General features: G+C 42.9%; 2 protein-coding genes across 2 annotated transcripts; both read left to right on the top strand.

The window, feature by feature from the left end:
* The first annotated feature begins 658 nt into the window (after window positions 1-658).
* LOC145574241 (tubulin beta-5 chain-like) lies at window positions 659-4,024 on the top strand. Its single transcript, XM_081631988.1, has 4 exons — window positions 659-791; window positions 1,583-1,983; window positions 2,115-2,384; window positions 2,943-4,024. Exons 2-4 carry the CDS (start codon window positions 1,590-1,592, stop codon window positions 3,617-3,619), a joined length of 1,341 nt encoding a protein of 446 aa, XP_081488114.1. The 5' UTR covers window positions 659-791; window positions 1,583-1,589; the 3' UTR covers window positions 3,620-4,024.
* Window positions 4,025-18,516: 14,492 nt separating this feature from the next.
* On the top strand, window positions 18,517-20,876 carry LOC145575938 (early nodulin-like protein 18). The gene is made up of 2 exons (XM_081633727.1): window positions 18,517-18,892; window positions 20,123-20,876. Exons 1-2 carry the CDS (start codon window positions 18,682-18,684, stop codon window positions 20,671-20,673), a joined length of 762 nt encoding a protein of 253 aa, XP_081489853.1. The 5' UTR covers window positions 18,517-18,681; the 3' UTR covers window positions 20,674-20,876.
* Window positions 20,877-21,255: the final 379 nt, after the last annotated feature.

Raw genomic sequence — 21,255 nt, 5'->3', positions numbered from 1 at the left:
TTATTATTTTTTTTTTTCACCACACTATCTTATGATTTTTGAATTTTTCACAAGACCGAACATCAATTTTCTCAAATCTTGACAACTATGCTAGAGTAAGCAAGATCTTTCAAATGTGTTGCTAAAAATATAAAAAATTAAATACGAAGTACTATAAAAATACATTAAAAATGTTGTTGAAAACCCATGAAAAATTCAAAAAATTACAGCTAATCGTGAAAAAGGCCGGTTGGCCCGGTTCACTCCCTCACTAACAGTATTGCACGATTGTAGGGTGCCGATTAAATACCTGGGTCCCACAATCATCCAACATCACATCAGCGGGAAAATCCCACTGGGCATTTTCGTAATTTCTCTCTCAAATTTTAATTTTTGAATTGATCTCCAGTACACCGTGGACCCCACATTCGTATTAAAAAATCAAACTTCCCACCTCACATCAAATCCTGACCGTCCAACAACAAACAATCTGACGGCATCCAACGGCGCTTCACAAAAAAGGAGGGAAAAATCTCTGACCGTCAGATCTATCAGTTACTCCAAATTTCTCTTCTTTCAAAAATTTAATTAAAAATAAAAATTTAAATAAAATTTCATCTTTTTAAAATTTTATTTTCTCTCTCTTCTTCTTCTTTCTCTTATTTAGCCATATATTTAGGGTTCATCCTCTGCTTCACTCCTCACTTCTCTCTCTCTAAAATTTTTCTCTCTCTCTACAATTTACTCTCTCTCTACACTTTACTCTCTCATCACTCTCGCATTTTCTGCGTCAATCGTTGGCGACATTCTCTGTAAGTTTTTACTACTTCGATTTTTGAATTTTTTCGTTGTTTGTTTGGATATCTGTGTTTTAGTTTGAATTTGAAATGGTTTTGTTTGATGTGATTGTTCATACTTGCTCGAAATTGCTTGCATTTTGTTTGAATTCCTGCTGTATTTTTCTTCGATTTGTTTTCGTTTTGTGTTGAGCTTGAACATCGAAAGTTGTAATTAATTTGTTCGTTAATTTGTTTCTTCAAATGGCTCGCATTTGGTTCAAATCTGTTTATATTTTGATTATTGACGAGTTTAATCGTCAGATCTATTTGTAGATGAGGTTCGATGTTGGTATTTGTTTGTATTATGAGATTATAGTCATTTGGATGAATTATTGTTGAATCGGATGAGAGAAATGGCACTTGCGACCTTCAGATCAAGTAGATCGACCTTTTAATGGCGGATTTTGTAGGTAGTTTGAGCATGATATTAATTAAATATGTCGATTTATGTGGAAAATTATTGGAAGTTTATGATTGAAGTTTTTTTAAAGAATTGATTTGATGAGCTATATCCTACACTTGTTATTTTGAAAATTTTAGGTTTTTATATTAGATATCTGGGACTGCAGATATATGTAACTATGCCTGTTCATGTTTTATTGTTTGGTTATTATGTACAATCAACATATTGATTAATTTGACAAAGAAAACTTCATAAATGTCGGTTCCGAATCGATTGCAATTTGCGAGGTTTTGTTTTTCATAAGTTGATTAGGTATACTTCCTAGTGATGTTTGCTGAATGTGATCTACTTGTTATTGCAGTTCAAAGATGAGGGAAATCCTTCACATTCAAGGAGGACAATGTGGAAACCAAATTGGATCTAAGTTCTGGGAAGTTGTTTGTGCCGAACATGGCATTGACCCAACCGGAAAATACACTGGAACTTCCGATCTTCAGCTCGAGAGGGTCAATGTTTACTACAACGAGGCCTCTTGTGGACGATTCGTTCCTCGTGCAGTGCTCATGGATCTGGAGCCTGGTACCATGGACAGTGTGAGGACTGGTCCTTATGGTCAGATCTTTCGCCCTGATAACTTTGTGTTTGGTCAGTCTGGTGCTGGAAACAACTGGGCCAAGGGACACTACACCGAGGGTGCTGAGCTCATTGATTCAGTTCTTGACGTTGTGAGGAAGGAGGCTGAGAATTGTGACTGCCTTCAAGGTATAAGGCTTGTCCATTATGTTTAGTTATGTTACGAATTGCTCCAGAATAGTTGATTTTTGCTTATGCATTGGTAAACTATGAAATATGGTAAATTAGCCTTGCTCATTTTCTTGCTGTTATTCTTGTAGGTTTCCAAGTTTGCCACTCGCTTGGAGGTGGAACTGGTTCTGGAATGGGTACATTGCTTATTTCCAAGATCAGGGAAGAGTACCCTGACCGAATGATGCTTACTTTCTCGGTGTTTCCGTCACCTAAGGTTTCTGATACAGTGGTTGAGCCCTACAATGCTACCCTTTCAGTCCATCAGCTTGTTGAGAATGCTGATGAGTGTATGGTACTTGATAACGAGGCTCTTTATGACATTTGCTTCAGGACTCTCAAGCTTACAACTCCTAGCTGTAAGTGTACTTGAATCTATTTTTTGTTGGATAAGACATTTCACTGTTGACTAGTTAATTATATTATCTCACTAGTTTATCTTTTTTGCATGATGCATTCCTAGTTGAGTTTCTATTCTTTAAACTTTTTAAAGGGAATGTGATTGAATGATTGGGTGCAAACTTTTGTTTACCATTAAAATTTGTCATAGGATTGTTGCATTTTTACAAGTATGGTAAATTGATAATCATCATTTTGAAATATGGATAATGTGATCAAAATTTTAGCCCTGGCAAACTATAGAAGAATATTGGAACTTTGATAGGTTGGCAATACTTGTATCAAAATTTGACTGTTTTTGATGTTTGGCCTTTACAAACTGCCTTTTTGGATCAGCTTATGAGTTCTGTCTTTTTATACTCCTTTTAAGAAATTTATTTCCATTTCAAAGATGATTGTTGATAAAATTCCATTATAACCTGGGGTTGTGTTATTGAGCTGCTCCATTGCTTTAACTACTTGGGATGTACAATGGTCAAGTTATAAATATGAGTGCTGACAGATATTTTTGTTTACAGTTGGTGATCTCAATCATTTGATCTCTGCTACCATGAGTGGTGTGACCTGCTGCTTGAGGTTCCCTGGTCAATTGAACTCTGACCTCCGCAAACTTGCTGTGAATCTCATTCCCTTCCCTCGTCTTCACTTCTTTATGGTTGGATTTGCCCCACTCACCTCTCGTGGGTCTCAGCAATACCGTGCATTGACCGTCCCTGAGCTCACCCAGCAAATGTGGGATTCAAAGAACATGATGTGTGCCGCCGACCCCCGTCATGGCCGTTACCTCACTGCTTCAGCAATGTTCAGGGGTAAGATGAGCACCAAGGAAGTTGATGAGCAGATGATCAACGTCCAAAACAAGAACTCTTCTTACTTTGTTGAATGGATCCCCAACAATGTGAAGTCCAGTGTTTGTGACATTCCTCCCATTGGTCTCTCCATGGCTTCTACTTTCATTGGTAACTCCACTTCAATCCAAGAGATGTTTAGGCGTGTGAGCGAGCAGTTTACTGCTATGTTCAGGAGAAAGGCTTTCTTGCATTGGTACACTGGAGAGGGTATGGATGAGATGGAATTCACTGAGGCTGAGAGCAACATGAATGATCTTGTGTCAGAATACCAGCAGTACCAGGACGCCACTGCTGATGAGGATCTCGAGTATGACGAAGAGGAGGAAGAGGACTACCAGGTGTAGAGAGGAATTTTGCGAGCTTCTCAGTGATTTTTACAATCCTGAGGTTTGTGGTTCTGGCAGAGCTTGACTTCAATGCCGTTACTGCAAGTTGGAAAAAGCCCTGTTTTCCCCTTTCCCTATTAGTTATAATATTAGCAGTTTAATTAGTAGTTTGGAGATATACTCAAATCTGCTATTCTATTGCCGAAGTTATACTTGGATTTAGAGCTGTTTGTTAGGCTCAGTGCATTTTAAATGGCATGGATTTAGTTGTGTGATAAGTGATGTGCATTTTTATCATCGATTAGGACAGTTGTTTTCTGGCCATTGTATCGGGATTCAAATTTGAGGCAGTCGTTTGTAGTTTATGACCTATTTTGCAGTATTATTGCTGTTAAGAAGAGTATCCAAGACTCATGTAGCGTATATGGAGTAAGTTCTCTTTTTTACTGCTGCTATCATCTTGTCTAGCCTGAACCGAGAACCTAAACCCTGATCCAGCCTTGTACTATAGAGGTCGGGTTTTATTCACGGGGCTAACATGTGGTGGTGTACAAACATTAATCATCTCAACACGTATCTGCACATGGCCGATTGTTGTATATGTCCTTGCATAGAGCTACATCTGCACATGCCTATATTGTACGAAGTATTTCGTACTCCACGAAACCTTTATCTTGGGTGCTGACTCCAATGTTCTCCATAGTTATTTCCATAATCATCTGTGTCATATCCAGTTGCAGTAACGTTATTCCTGTAATTACTACCATCATCCCCATTTATGATGCTATCACTGTAATTGTTGAACCCAAAGTCACCCCCTGTTGAAGGACACCATTATTAGTTGCTGTGAAACAGTGAATCGGCCTGCATCAGTGGTCTGGTCGTTTCTGGACTCATCTTCATAACCGTGCATTGTTATGGCCGGAGCTGTCCACTGCCCATTGGCAATGTCTTTTGTAGGTCATTTTGGACGATGAATGTCATTGAGGCGTCTCATTCTCCCCAATCACAGCTTTTGGTGGTAAGGTTGTAAACTCGACGGCTTCTGTCTGGAGCGCATAAAAAATTAAGTGTAACAATTTCCTTAAATACGAAGGTCTTATAAATTACATAGTACTATATATAGTGTTTGGGTCCAATTTAGTCCAATTGGGCCTAGTCATTAAATGATCTAATTAAAAGCCCAAGGTCAAGGTTCAACTCTCCAATTATGCTAAAGTCAAGATCAGTCCACAAGGCAAGTCAATTGGGCCAAGACCCACTTCTCCTATATATGCCAAGGTATAAAAGCCATCAATATTACACTTGTACGGGGATTCACATTCAGACAAAGCCTCAAGCAATTAATTCTCTTGCATAGCTTTCTCTCTACACATTGTACTGACTTTAGCATCGGAGGGGCCTTCCTCGGCAACACCCCCGAGGCTAGTTTACGTGTGTTTGCTGTGCAGGAAATCCTCGGCCCAACATCATTTGGACCGAGCCCAGTCTTCACCAATTCACTGGACCTTCGGCAAGGTCCCATTGTTTTCACCCGAAATAATTTGGCGCCGTCTGTGGGGAAGACTTTCAAAAAATCTTTAAGCCAATTTCAATCGTTCTACCTCAATCTTAGTTCCAATGGCTAAGAATCGCAAGAACAAAAACGACGGTGCTTCTCCTCTGAGAAAGCGCCGAAAGTCACTAGGAGGGGGTCCCTCGGAACGCCCCACTTCTAGCCTGTCTCCTCCCCGAGATAGGAGCCCCTCCGCGGGACCCGACTCTCATGAGGAGCCTAGGGAGAGATCCGAATCTCCTATCATCCAGTCCAATCATCCGCCGAGCCCGCCTCGGTCAAATGAGGAAAACTGGTCCAGTCAAAGGACCCAATCTCATGCCCGGAGCCAATCCCGGAGCATTCGCACCTACTCTCGCTCTCAGCCGAGGACACCCTTGACAGGGCCCAACTCGGAGGAGGTAGCGAGAGCCTTAGCGGTCCTCATGGAAGCCATGAAGGCCCAGAACATGCCACTTCCACGCGACCGAACCCCTCCGCAAACCAGAAACCAGCGGAGGTGCCTCGGCTAGGAGGGGGGAAACTCTCCTCTTTCAAGGAGCTTGGCGAATGGGAGGAGGATACCTGGAGAACCGAGAGGGAGAGAAACAGGAACTCTCACTTCTTCAGGGAGTCTTCCATTCAGCTCACTACGAGCAGAACCCATAAAAGCAGCAGTTCTGCCTCTCGGCCAGAAACTGCTCGCCGAAGCGTTCACGACCGTCTCGGCGATAGGGAACGGAGCGTGCACAGCCGCCTTTCCTATCCTGTAGCCGAGGCCCAGACCTCCCAGCCAGGGACGAAAACCACTTCTACCTCTCTGAGAGGGCGGAGCGCGGTCCCTTCGGCTGGGAATAAAGGCAAGGCCGTAATGCTGCCCTCCAGTTCTCCATTCGAGCAATGGATAATGGAATCTCATGTGCCGACGGTTAAAATCCCGTCGCACATCACTTATGATGGAACTTCGGATCCGAAGGACCATATCGCCTCATATGAGGCTCACATGCATCTCTGCCCCAGGTCCGAGGCGGCTTGGTGCAAGTATTTTCCAACCCCTCTCAAGGGGGTCGCGCAAGCATGGATCTCCAAGGGAGTTAAAGAAGGCTCAATTACTGGGTGGGACGACCTGTCCTCCAAGTTCAAGAGCAAGTTTTCCACGGCAAATCGCCGAGAGAAGACTACTGCAGAGCTCATGGGACTGCAGCAAGGTGAGGCCGAGAGCCTCCGAGACTATCTGACTCGCTTCAGCAACGAGTCATCCAGTGTTTCTCAGCTGGACCAAGGGCTGGCAGTTTTCGCCCTTCAGCACGGTCTCAGAACTGGGCCGTTCTCTGACTTCATGGTCATGAATTCACCCAGGACCTTGGAGGAAGCATTGAATGTTTCGGATAAATTCTTCCGAGCTGAAGAGTGGAACAAAGCAAAAACCCAATCCCAATCTGGGGGAGGGAAAGAAAAACAAGCACCATCGTCTGAAGGCCAAGGCCAGAAGGTAAAGGGAAAGACGAAAGCCTCGGAACAATTTTCGGCCAACGAGTCGAAGAAAGAAAAATCTGCTCCTTTCGCGGGCAGATATGAATCGTACACTCCGCTCTCTCTTCCGCGCGCTAAGATCTACAGTGTGACAAAGGAGGAGCAGAGTTACAGAAAGCCGAGACCGCTCCCCGAGTGGTATCAGCGAAAAAATAAGAATCAGTGGTGTGAGTTCCATGAATCACCGGGACACAACACTGAGGAGTGTATCCAGCTGAAGGACCAAATCGAGGACATGGTCCGGAAGGGATACTTGAAAAAATATATCGCGGATCACCGCGAGAAAAAAGAGGCTGAGAAGTCCGAAAAAGACTCTCGGCAAGAAATCGACTTCCCCCGAAAGAACAGTAAAACTGCGGAAGGAAAATTCCCTCCAATCCATGTTATCTCGGGAGGAACATGCTCTCGGGGCTCTGACTCACCAGGTGAATCATGCTGATATTCAGCCACCCCAGTCACCGGTGCCGAACATGACGTTCACAGACGTTGACTGCCGGGGGGTGACGTACCCTCACGAGGACCCGTTGGTGATCATCGCCACGGTGGCCAACCACGACGTCAGCAAAGTTCTAGTTGACGGTGGTAGCGGAGCAAACATTTTGTTCCGAAAGGCCTATGATCAAATCAAGCTGAAGCCCAAGCACCTTACGCCGGTATCCTACACAGTATCCGGATTCAATGGGGCTTCAACTTATCCTGATGGGAAGGTTCTACTTCCTGTCACCATCGGCTGCGACGAAGCAGCTAGGAATGTCATGACCGAATTTTTGGTCATCGATGCTCCTTCAGTGTACAACGTGATTTTGGGGAGACCCATAATTCACGAGATCCAAGGGGTCGTCTCGACTTATCATCAGCTGATGATTTACGTTTCAGACGCCGGCTTCCCCGAAAGGATCTAGGGCAGCCAAAAGGAATCCCGAAGGTGCAACTATCTCAAGCCATCCACTAGTCGCCCAGACGACGACGATGAGGATGAGGAGGAGAAAGAAAAAGAAAGAGAGCCGAGCACAAAAAAGCTGAAAGGTCTAAGTGCTTCGGCCCAAGGTTTTGTGCCCAAAGAAAAAGGGTCAGAAAAAGAAAAGGCTAGTTCTTCATCTGAGCCGAAAGACTCAGGGAGCCAGCTGAAGAAGAGAATGTCTGGGACGCCTGCTGATATAGACAACATGCCAGATTGTGAAGAGTCCAGTCCATCAACAATGGACCTGGACCAGCAGACTGAAACGGTCGAATTGACCGAAGGAGATGCTGAGAAATGTGTAACAGTCGGGATGGACCTCGATCCGAGCACCCGTTGTGAACTTATTCAACTCCTTCGGGACAACAGAGATGTGTTTGCTTTCTCGGCAGCCGATATGCCTGGGATAAGTCCAGAGCTCATCTCCCATAAGCTTAACGTCGACCCAACGTGTCGGCCAGTCAAGCAAAAGAAGCGGAATTACTCCGCAAATAAGAACCGAGACATCGCAACCGAGGTCAAAAAATTGCTGGACGCAGGTTTCATCGAGCCTTGTCAATATCCAGAATGGCTGGCAAATGTGGTGATGGTTCAGAAGGCCAATGGTACCTGGAGAATGTGCGTTGACTTCACGGACCTAAATAAGGCTTGTCCGAAGGATTTCTATCCCTTGCCGAGAATCGATCAGCTAGTCGACTCGACGAGTGGCCACGCCTTGCTTAGTTTCATGGACGCATTCTCGGGGTATCATCAGATCTTCATGCACCCCGACGACCGAGCAAAGACGGCATTCGTCACGAACGCCGGGGTGTACAATTACAAAATGATGCCTTTCGGATTGAAAAATGCGGGGGCGACTTATGTTTTCCCCGATCATATCGGCTTAGTTTATGCTTAGTTTCATGGACGCATTCTCGGGGTATCATCAGGTTTTCCCCGATCAAAAAGGCCGAAAAATGGAAGTTTATGTTGACGATTCAATCGTCAAAAGCAAAAAATCTGAAGACCATGTTAAGGACCTGGCTGAAACCTTCGCTACTCTAAGAAAGCATCAAATGAAGCTGAATCCGAAGAAGTGTGTCTTCGGTGTGAATTCAGGGAAATTCCTTGGATTCATGGTCAGCAAGAGGGGGTTTGACGCCAATCCCTCCAAAGTCAAAGCAGCTCTTGATCTTCCTGATCCGAAAACAAAGAGGGACGTTCAGCGGCTCACCGGAAGAATGGCAGCCCTTTCGAGGTTCATTTCTAGAGTTTCGGACAAGGGACTACCTTTCTTCAAAGCCTTGAAACTCCCAAAAGCAAGAGAGCTCGTTTGGGAAGAAGAGCAAAAACAGGCCTTCAAGCAGCTTCGGGAGCATCTAGCTCAGCTCCCAACTCTGGCTAGTCCAGCGGAGGGGGAAACTTTGTATCTATACGTAGCTGTTAGCCCGGCTACCATCAGTGCAGTGCTGCTGAGGGAAGAAATTAAAATCCAGCAACCGATCTACTTCGTCAGTCACACTCTGACGGACGCCGAGACTCGTTACCCTCTACTCGAAAAAGTTGCCTTTGCAGTAGTGGTAGCTGCTCGGAAGTTGAGGCCCTACTTTGATTGCCATCAGATAGTGGTCTTAACTGATCAGCCGCTGGAAAAAGTTCTCGGCAAAGTTGAAAAATCTGGTAGGCTGGCCAAGTGGGCTTTCGAGCTCACTGAATTCAGCATCAGCTACCAGCCGAGAACAGCCATCAAGGCTCAAGCTCTAGCGGACTTCTTGGCCGAATGCTCGTACCAAGAGACGTTAGACGATGAAAAGAAAATCTGGACCGTTTTTACGGATGGATCTTCCACCGTAAATGGTTCGGGGGCAGGGGTAGTGATAACCTCTCCCGAAGGCAAATCCTTCGAGTATGCACTCAAATTTTCTTTCAAGACTTCGAATAACGAAGCTGAATATGAAGCAGCAATCGCGGGCCTAGAACTGTGCATCTCTTTGGAAGCCGAGCATGTTTGTCAGAAAACAGACTCTCAGCTAGTTGCATATTAGATCGGTGGCAGCTACGAGGCCAAAGAGCCCTCCATGATAAATTATCTTGCCAAGATCAAATCAGTTATTGCAAAGCTGAGAACCTTTGAAGTGCAGCTGATCCTAAGGGGTCAGAATGCTCAAGCCGACGCGCTCTCCAAACTTGTCAGTTCAACCCTCACCGAGCTGAACAGATTTGTATACGTGGAAGTGCGCCGAGAAAGAGGTGTCGACGAAGCACCTGAAGTGTACTGCGCCGACCCAGAGCCCAGCTGGATGGACCCCATCCTAGCTTTCAAGCTTCGGGGAGAAATTCCCGAAGATAGAATTTTGGCCTCCAAGATGAAAAGAACTAGCTCAAGGTTCATCGTCTTCAGAGGAGAGCTTCTGAAAAAGTCTTTCTCAGCCCCATTGCTGAAATGCGTGGGACCAATAGATGCAAATTACATCCTTCGGGAAATTCACCTCGGCATCTGTGGAAACCACATTGGGGGAAGGACCCTAGCCCACAAGGCATTGAGGGCCGAATACTACTGGCCCACCATGATCTCAGACGCTAAGGAGCTGGTCCGAAAATGCGAAAAATGCCAAAAATTCGCACCAGTCATCCATCAGCCGGCCAGAGACCTTCAGCCGATCCTAAATCCGCTTCCATTTGCCCAATGGGGGTTGGATATTTTGGGGCCCTTTCCAGATGCACCTTACCAAAAAAGATGGTTAATAGTCGGCATAGACTATTTCAGCAAATGGATAGAGGCTGAAGCAGCTTCGAACATCACAGAGCAAACTGTCAGGAAGTTTATCTGGCAGAACATTATCACTCGCTTCGGTATTCCGAAGGTCTTTGTCTTCGATCATGGGAGACAATTTGATAATTTACCGCTGAGGCGGTACACAGACCAATTCGGCATCAAATTGGCATATTCAGCAGTTTGTCATCCACAAAGTAATGGCCAAGCCGAAGCTGCAAATAAACAGATCCTCAATGCTTTGAAGAAAAGGGTTGAGGATCAAAAGTCTAAGTGGATAGAGGAGCTTCCAGGAACCCTCTGGTCACTTCGGACAACTGAAAAAGAGGCAACGGGCTATTCACCCTTTGAGTTGGTGTATGGTGCCGAAGCCGTTCTTCCAGTGGAAATCGGTTCTGAAAGTTTAAGAGTGCACCACTTCTCGGCTGAGAATGAGCAACTTATGAAGGAATCCCTTGATTTCCTTGACGAAGTGAGAGACTCAGCCCAAAACAGAATGACTGCTTACAAGTAGAGAATCAGCAAATTTTACAACCGAAGGGTCCATGCAAGGCCTCTCAAAATTGGAGACCTTGTCTTTCGGAATGCCGCTGCAGTTCAGAAAGGCCGAATCCATGGGAAACTCTCAGCTACATGGGAGGGACCTTATGAAATTTATGATGAGCTTCAGCCAGGGACATACAGACTTCGTCAGTTATATGGGACTGAGCTGAAAAATCACTGGAATGCTGATGTACTTAAGAAATATCATGTGTAAACCCTTCGGGGCATAACAATCTTTATAAGTACATTCTGAGTTATTAATGAAAGGCTTCAGAGCCACCATTCCTATTATTTTTGCAACTTTTTATTCTTTCAAGTTTTCTTCATTCTATCTACTCTATAAGGGTTTTCATTCAGCCTCGTCTGAAACCTTCGCCTTCGGGTAACTGGGTTTCAGATTGCTGACAAACTCGTCTTTTTAAAGAACTCTGGTCTTTCAGCTGAAGTTAAACTTCAGTAAGACTTGTTCTCCAAAGACATGAGTCCATGGACAAGTCTGGGATATTGCCTTAGCTGAGCCTCGTATCCCAGAGAGCCATTATCTGAAACATTGCCTTCAGTTGGCCTTGTGTTTCAGATATCCATTTTTAAAGATAGACAGAAAACCAAGGATAACGGCAACCATTAGAAATTTTTCAGCCTCGTCTGAAACCTTCGCCTTCGGATAACTGGGTTCCAGATTGTTGACGAGCTTGTCTTTTTAAAGAACTCTGGTCTTTCAGCTGAAGTTAAACTTCAGTAAGACTTGTTCTCCAAAGACATGAATCCATGGACAAGTCTGGGATATTGCCTTAGCTGAGCCTCGTATCCCAGAGAGCCATTATCTGAAACATTGCCTTCAGTTGGCCTTGTGTTTCAGATATCCATTTTTAAAAAGGAGACAGAAACCCAACTCAGTAATCCAAAGACCTGAGTCTTCAGATTACTGAGGGGGGCAAGAAGCACTATCAGTGCAAGTTTATCTTCAGCAGAATTCTTCGAGCTGAAAGCTTTGTACTTAGCAAATTTTTGGAGAAAAAGTAAAGCATTCAAAATAAGGCAAAGTAATTGAAGAGAAATGCATCACATAAAGCTCAAATGCTCAGAAAACGAGCTACAAAGTTCAGACTGTTCAAAGGACATAATGAAATATCGGCAGCCGCCCACAAGCGGAAAAATACAGCTGCCGAAGTACATGCAACAACAGATAAAGCAGTTTGTACATCAAGGCAAGCTGAACCAAAAAACAAGACAAAAAATTTCAGAAGCGGCAAGTCTAAAGTTGAGCGCATGATGAACCGCAAGATTCTGAAGACGACTGCCCGAGTTCCTATGCTTCAGCCCGAGGATCAGACTGATCAGCAGTGCTGGGTCCCATGGTGGCTTCAGCTCCAGCAGCAGATGAAGCAGGCTGTGCACCCTGCTGAGCCTCCCTTTCCCGCCGTTCGGCTTCAAGTTTCCTCCTCTCTTCTTCTTCTTCGGCTTCTTCAGCCGCAAGGATTTCAGCTTCAACAGGAGTGAGGAACTTCATATGGGGATTTTCTGGATCCTGGACCCATTCAGCACACTGGGACCAGTCCAGCTTCGGCTCAGCATGAAGACAGAGCCTTCGGCACACTCTGAACCCATTCTTGAAACCCATATCATACTCCTCTTGAGTATAGATACGGACCTTGAGCAGGGCTTCAGCGTCTGCTACCTTCTTCTGTACCTCCTCCAAGTCATTCTTGGATTGGTTCAGCTCTTCAGCGAGCTTGGAGAAGACATCCTTCTACTCGTTCAGCTTTTGCTGAACCTTTGAAGCTTCAGCCTTCACTTGGGTCAGCTCATCATCTTTGACCCTTAACTGATCCTCAGCCTCTTGAAGCTTGGCTTTCTCAGCTTCGGCAGCAGTAGCAGCCTCTGAGAGTTGGACATTTTGAGCTTGGAGCTTTTCTTCAGCAGCCATTCTACTGGCTTCCGAAGCTTCTAATTTTTTGTTGCACCTCAGCCTGTGCAACAGCTCCTTCTCGAATTCGGCTCTCAATGGCAGCCTTGAACTTGGAGATGTCCACTCCCAGATGATCCCGAAGGAAGTTTTCCCCTTCTATCAATGGGGGAAAAACCTCCTTCTCCATTGCAGCGCAGAAGGTTTGGAGGGCTTCAGCAGCCTTTTTCTCATACTCTTCCCCCTCCTTCTGCTTCTCCTCAGCTGCTGCTTGCTTCAGCTGAGCAAGCTTCAGCTCCTCGACTGCCACCTTTCTTGCATGTTCGACGGCGTCGACCCTTTCTTGCAGGGAGTCTATCAGCTCTACAGTGAGAGTCTGATTGTGCACAAATTGGGAACAGAGGCACAACTCAGTAAAAAAAAAAAAAAAAAAAAAAAAAAACTAAACTAAAGAGCTGAATTGAAAAATAAAAGCAAGGATAAGGATTTACCTGCATCATCAGCAGTTGATTCGACCTTGCAGGGTCTGTAACTGATCTGCTGGATTCGCCCATCCCAGCAGTGGCCTTCAGCAACCAGATCCTCGCCCTATCTACTTCGGTTAAGCCAGAGAAATTGCCGAAGTAGGCTGCAACACCTTCTCGGTTCTGGCCCCAAATGAGGTCCCAGATATGATCTGGAATTGGAATTCGGGGGGCCAAGAAACCCATCTCTCCAGAGTGCAGCGTCTGGAATGAAGGGAAGGAAGACTCAGGAGCTTCTGGAGCCTTAGAGGGCTCAGCATCTTCTTTTTCAGGAGCCTTCTCTTCCTTCTCAGCAGAGTCAATGATTATGACCTCTGCTTCTTCTTCAGGGCTGAGGACGAAAGCCTCAACCTCCCGGGCAATATCGGCTGAGAAACCCTCAGCAACGGGCTTCTCAGCGCTCTCAGCATTGTGCCCTCCGACACTTTCTTGAACCTCTTTTGATGGAACCCCTCCCTTGGGATCGGGAGTTTTCTGATCCACCTCCATCTCAGGAGGTGGTGGAGGGGTCTTCGGCGGAGACTGGGGTGGTGGCTGAGGAGCCCTCGGCGATCCACCGCCTTCCTCAGGCTCCCTTATGCTTATGCCGACAGACATCGGCCTCGTCTGGAAGTCGTGAGGGCCGATGATGGCCATCCGTCTTCTCCTTTTTCGAAGGGGCTGTTCGTCCATTTCTGAGTCTTCGGATTCCTCCTGGACTTGATCTTCGGGACGAACAGGAGCTTTCCCTTCTCTTCGTCTTTTGGTCTCTTCAGACTGCAAAAGATAGGGGGGCAGGAAGAAAGTGAGTAAAAAAAAAAAAAAAACTTTTGAAGCTGAAAAGCTAAGTATAACTCACCGAGGTCTTCAGCAAAGCCTCGTCTTCTTCTTCAGCTGCCCTTGCTGCTGCTTCTTCTTCAGCATCCCTGGAGGACCCTTCTCCTCCTTCACAAGCTTCAATAGCCCGTGCAACCTCCTCGGCTGTACGGGCAGCTTCAAGTTCCTCAGCTAGCAGTTGAAGCCAAGGATCTCTCTTCTTCCACCAAGGCTTTTGCCTCTGATACAGGGCAGCAGCCTCGATTTGGAGATGGGAGTAATCTAGATGGACCTCCCTGTGCTTCGAATCTGTGATAGAGGGGGCCCGATCGATGATAACTCTCTCTTGGGTGACGCCGAGACGGTTGTAGTCGATGCCAACGTTAGTCTCGTCTCGCTCTGAGTATAAGAAAAGAGGAGCAAAGATCAGTTCAGCAAAATAAAAAATGCTGGATCGGCTCAGCAGGAAAGTGCAAAACAAAAATTCTTTCTAAGAATAAATAATAAAGGCCTCGACCCCTGCCGAAGAAGCTTACCATCCCTGAACTTTCGGCTGAGGCCGAAAGCTGCTAGCATGTGCTCTTGGAAAATATAGTGGTTATCCGGGAGCCAAGTCTCCGGGATAAACTTCATTCGGCCCCCAGCGCCCCCAGGGTTCGGCTTTCGGCCGAAAATATTTTGCTGGTTAAGGTGCAGATCTGGGCCTCTATCTTCGGGAGGGCCCAGGATTCCCATTTCAGGGTCAGGCTCAGATAGATACCTGGGAGCGCTGAAGACGTAAGGGTGGTTAGGATCTGTGGGCGCCCTAACCCAGATCCATTGACCCCTCCAGTCCTTGTCTAAGGAGTCATTCGGCCACATTTTTAAGTACTGGGGCCGAGACTCAATTCGGTACCACCCAGGACCGTGATCTCCGTGCCCACTTTGAATGTTCGGCACTAGCCGATGAAGCTTTTTGAAGCAATGGAGGTTCGGCACGTATCTGAAAAACTTGCAGACCCACAAATACGTCATCACCCTTCGGATGCTGACAGGAGTTAGCTGGCACAGGGAGACCCTGTAGTGGATCAGCAAGTCTCGGACAAATATGTCCAGAGAAAACCTCAGCCCATACTGAAGCTGTCTTTCGTACACCCCCACATACCCCGGGGGTGGACGATGGATTCTATCAGATGCAACGGGCATTCTACACCAATATCCATCGGCTTCCATTATGCCGTAGTACAGCTCTATTTGTTCAGCAAACCGATACACATCGGCATGCTTTACCCACCAAGAGTAGGGGTAGTTCTTTATCATGGCTGAGGCTACTTCAGCATCCTCCCACTCCTGAAACCCAGGAAGAACATCCCAAAGATAGGCGGGAACTTCTTCGTCCCGCCCAGAAGCGCTCGGCTCCTCCGTTGCTTCAGGAGGCGCCGATGAAATTGGGGTCGCCCTAATCCTTTCAGCAGGGTCAGACCCCACTCTTTGTCAATTCCAGGTCCCAGTCCTGTTCCTGGGATCGGGGAATTGCCTTGCCCTTCTTGGAGCACGGGCCCTACCTCTAACTCCTCTCACCATTGTTGAAGTTTCGAAGAAAGAGTCGAAAAAAGGGGAAAGAGTTCGAATTCGAAGAAAATTAAACAAAAATCAAAGGAAATTACCTTATTGTGAAGCGGAGTTTGCCGATCTATGAGTTCGGAATGACGAATTTCGGTTTCTAAGCTTAATTCTCGGGGATTCAAGGAAGTTTTGATGCGGATTCAAGGGTTTTGCGCAAGTCGGAGTTCGTGTTTGTGAAGAAGTGAGGAGAGAGAGAGTGGTTCTCTTGCTTATATCTCCAGAAATTGGAATTCTGGGAGTCCGCGTCTTTAATTTCTCTTAAATACCTCACTAAGTAACCGTTAAACACATTTCCTCTTGATTAACCGCCCATTATCCGTCCAACTTCCACAAATTATCCATCCAGCCGCCGTTATTTCATTAACTGCGATTTAAATTCAAATTTTTGGATTAATTAAATCATTTACTTCCCTCCTTTTTCTGGTTAATTAAACCCGCCCGTCATCCTTCCAAATCGGGTCTGGGGGGCAAGTTGTTTGGGTCCAATTTAGTCCAATTGGGCCTAGTCATTAAATGATCTAATTAAAAGCCCAAGGTCAAGGTTCAACTCTCCAATTATGCTAAAGTCAAGATCAGTCCACAAGGCAAGTCAATTGGGCCAAGGCCCACTTCTCCTATATATGCCAAGGTATAAAAGCCATCAATATTACACTTGTACGGGGATTCACATTCAGACAAAGCCTCAAGCAATTAATTCTCTTGCATAGCTTTCTCTCTACACATTGTACTGACTTTAGCATCGGAGGGGCCTTCCTCGGCAACACCCCCGAGGCTAGTTTACGTGTGTTTGCTGTGCAGGAAATCCTCGGCCCAACATCATTTGGACCGAGCCCAGTCTTCACCAATTCACTGGACCTTCGGCAAGGTCCCATTGTTTTCACCCGAAACATATAGCACATGTAGTTAAATTATTACAAGTTTCCATACGAAGTAATAGGAGTATTTGCTAGTGAATAATTGTTTGGATAATGGATGCAACATGGTAAGATAACTTGAAAATTTTCAGTGAAGTAACGAGAAAATTATGGACGACGAAAAAGAAAAAAGGAAGAGGCAAGAATGCACGTGTATTGGGAGAGTAAAAGCACTAGTGACCCCAAATTCACATTATAAAGTTCATTATTCTATACCACTAGTCCACTAGTAGTCTAACCTCACTTCCAATCTACCACCGTCCACCGACGTTTTTTGTTATTTTAACGAAATATTTTATTTTACGATGTAGATAGAAAGCTGGTAACGATAACGATAAAAATGTAAACGTAGTAGAGCTGACAATCTCTGACACGACAACACGACCGAAACCGGCACGACATGAACATGAAGTTATTGAGAGAAAACATGAAGTCGACATGACACGAAATCAACCTGAACACGACTCATTTAGATAAAGTGGTCAAATTATGTAATCATCCTACATTTTACATAGTTTTTGATAGATTATATGAACAACACGAACACGATACGATACGACATGACATTTTGCCAACTCTAGTCCGTAGATTATAATGTTGAAGACTGTCATTCAAGAAAATTAACTAAGCGAGTTAATGTCTATGTATATTAATTGATAAAGTTTATCTTATGAATTATTAAAAGGATAAAATGCTCCAATGATTAGGCTTCCTAGTTTAGGGCTCGACACCCAAGGCACGGCTTTATTTTTACATTCTTTATTATCCCAACCGAGTGTCTAGTGAAGATCGAACCCGAGGTTTACTAGAATTTGTTAGGGTAGCTACCATTGAATCATGAATAATTAAGAACAAAAGAATATCTATAGGCTGTTCACATGAGCAAGATGCTCTTCAAAATTTGATCTTCAATGATTGGGTTTAGCTACCTGATCCCACCATAAGACGTAATATTGGTTAATACATCTCTGTTGCCAGCTTTTCTATTAAAAACGCATACATCCATGTTCTCCAATCACCAAATCACTAGCTTATGCTAAAAATACATAATTGTCCCACGCAACTCGACAACTTATCACACTATATTACAAATGAGATAAGTCCCTACTCTCTTACATTGTATGTTAGCTAGTATTTCAATGGTACTAGACCCACTTCACAAAATAAATATATTTATTTTGGAGTTATTTATATGATAAATAGGATTTGCTATCATATTATGACTAATTCGAAATCAGATAGGTAAGACGTCGAATGGGATGTAAGCTCTCCTAACAAATGTTAAAGTGGTGATGATATCTCTAGCCGAGATAGTAAAATCCTCTTATTGGTAATTTATGAACTAGTCAGTTATATTTGACTAAAACACTAAATAATGCTAGTTCGCAAATTTTATCTTTCAATTGCATTATTACTATTTTATCAAAAACCCTAAACATTAGTTTAAGGCTTTTAGCCATTTATACCGTAATTAATTTACAACTTTTTGTGTTGCGCCATGTAATATCCTAAGAACAAATCGCACAATACCCCCCTCAAATTTCTTGCACAACTTTTGTTAAATAGAGTAGTCCCAACATATACTTTTTAACACTTTTAAAAAGAAAAGGAGTAGTTATTATTACATGGAGACCATGACACACTAAATATAATAAAAATTTCTCCGCGATCAATTTGTTTAAAATTATACGTGATAAGACACTTAAATGTTAAAACTAATTTGAGATGGAAAATGTATTCCTTATAGACCTCATAGGGTCTACAACAATGTAACATGGAATAGGGACAGCAAGGCCAATGTGGTAATATTAAGGAAGAGTTGACTGTTTAGGGGCATTCATTATTTCATCCCTTTTAAAAGGTGGTAATGTGGCAGCTGCAAAATTCCATGTTCTTTGTTCTTACTAGAAAATTTAAATAGTACAAATCTTATCAGTTATCTCTTCCTTAGGGAAAACATAAATATCCAACCAATAAACTCCATTTTATCAAACAGTTCTCAAAAAGAGTATAATCATGAAACAGAGAATACTTGCCTCCAATAATAATATGCTCCGTTTTGCTCTGTTTTTCATCTGTTCAATTTTACAAGAAATTCCAAGTATTGAAGCTTACAAAAATTATACAGTTGGAGATTCTTTGGGTTGGTATGATAAATCTTCCAAATCTAGTGTTGATTATGAAAAATGGGTTTCTGGAAAATCTTTCTCTTTGGGTGATTTCCTCAGTAAGTTCATCAATCTTTCTCTGTTTTCCTCTCTTTTTTTTAATCATCATATGTTATGGTATCATAATTATTGATTAATTGATTTTATAGCTGATTGTCTAAAAACCCACTACAGATTAAGTACTAATTTCATTATTTTTATGTTAATTGTATGATTATCTTATAATCTTGTTTATTTGGTTCCATTTTATGAATCACTGTTTTGTGTTTGTGTGATAATATTTCAATTCATAAGCTAATAACCACATACTCTTAAAGTTTAGAGCTTGTAGATCATAGAGTTACGAAAATGTTAATGAATTGAGCTGATTTTTACTGGGGGAAGTTCTTATTTTTTTCATTTTTGTGTATAAATACCTAGAAAAAGTAATAATGTCAACATGATTTGATCTCACGTATTAGATTTCATCGCTAAACTGAAAGGTAGTTTACTACTAATAGTCCAATAAGTACTCCCTACCTTTTAGTGATGATTGCCTCAATAACAAGCTATTTAAGTACTGAGATTGCCATTTGATTCTTTTAACTTTTGTGTCTAAAAGTGCATGTACTAATAAGTAGTAGAAGATTCAAAGCTTCAATTCACAAGCAAAGCATATGTTAAACATCTAGTTACAAAAGCCCTTTGGAAAACACGAATTACAATACAAAGGTTTAAGATTTAGACTATAAATAGAAATACTCGTAATTTTTTCACCGTTTAATGTGTTTCTAGTAACAAAAACTAAGAAAAAAGTTTGTGCAAGGTTAAAATTGGTTTATGGAGGTTAGATATTATCAGGTTTTTATAATAATATCTACTTAATTTAATTTATGTAGTTGTAGTAATTAATAATCATAAAAAAAGTAAGTAAAAGTACTTATCTTGTGAGTCTTATTGAAAACTTGACCCAGTGTCGGCATTATTAGCATGTTACAACAATTGCATGTTAGGTGTCTAAGTTTCTTAGATATGGGGCATTAGAAAAATCTAAAGTATTGCTAAAATAGGTGGATGAAGCAACCGTCACATGTAAATATAAAATTTTAACGCAATCCTATCAATATGAATAACGGTGCGCATGTTTGTTTGCGCGCATTGCACAACATATGTACAATATACACCATGTATAAATTAGTTCAAACTCGGGTGTAAGGTGAAATGTTGTGTTAATTGAATCGTTATTATTTAAAGTTTGAAACTATATGATTGAATATTAATCATATTTTTTTAACACTCAATACGTGCAGTTTTCAACACCGATAGCAATCATACGGTAATCCAAACATTCAACTCCACAACATACACTTCATGTGATTCTCAAGGCGACGACAATGTGCAATGGTCAAGCACTACACCAAATTCCACGGTTGTACGCCCTATAACAGTAGCTGTTCCCCTAATGAAAGAAGGTGTTTCATATTTTTTCTCAGGGGACTATGATGGAGAGCAATGTATGAATGGTCAAAAGTTTTCTATCAATGTGACTCATGGTAAAGGATTGCCTCCTAGCCTTAAGAACAACCCCGACTTCGCTGTGGGTCCCGGTCCCACTCCCGCCACTGGGGCAGATGCTGCCCCAGGGCCGGATAATCCCGACTCAGGGGATGATCAATCTGCCCCGGATACCATCATATCCTCGGATTTTAACCATCCTAAGAACGTACCCGAGGATAGTACTAGTGGTGGTGGTGGTGATGATGACGATAGTGCTAAAAAATCCAATAATGTAGCTGGGTTTATGCCTAATTGGAAGATGTTCTTTGCTAGTTTGATTGGTGGGATCTTGCTTCTTCTCTGATGATTTCATACATTTTTAAGGAGGTTGCTAGCTATACATTTTTAAGGAGGTTGCTAGCTTAGTGTTACCCAAATATATACAAGTACATTTTATTTTCCTATTCTTTTGCAATTTTCCACACTACTTAATTTTATTCATATGTATTTGGTGTTTTGAACACATACTTTCATTATTCACATGTAATATATTAGTTATTACGGTCCTTACGGAGTAATTTACATGTATTTTTTTTTTATCATTAAACATGATTGATTTGTCAAATTTTAATCTTTGTTCTTGCTAATTTAGATGATTGATCATGTATATTTGTTCAAGGAATTGAGGGGACGTTATGAAGTGGGAGCTTTCTTTCTCGATAGTACGAAATATACTCGTAAGTAATTGATTGTTTGGAGTATATATACTAGTGTATCCACCAAGTAGTACTTGGTCTTGTACGGATTGTATGTGTATACTACCCTCGTTAAAAGTTATGTGCAACTTTAAAATATTTTATATTTTTCAAATAATACCCCAAAATTGCACATAACATTTAACGGAGGTATTATTATAATTGCAAGGTTATTGGATCAGTCTCTTGGA

The sequence above is a fragment of the Chenopodium album genome, chromosome 13 (assembly GCF_948465745.1).
Source record: "Chenopodium album chromosome 13, dcCheAlbu1.1, whole genome shotgun sequence".
Taxonomy (NCBI): domain Eukaryota; kingdom Viridiplantae; phylum Streptophyta; class Magnoliopsida; order Caryophyllales; family Amaranthaceae; genus Chenopodium; species Chenopodium album.
This window is presented reverse-complemented; position numbering and strand designations above follow the sequence as displayed.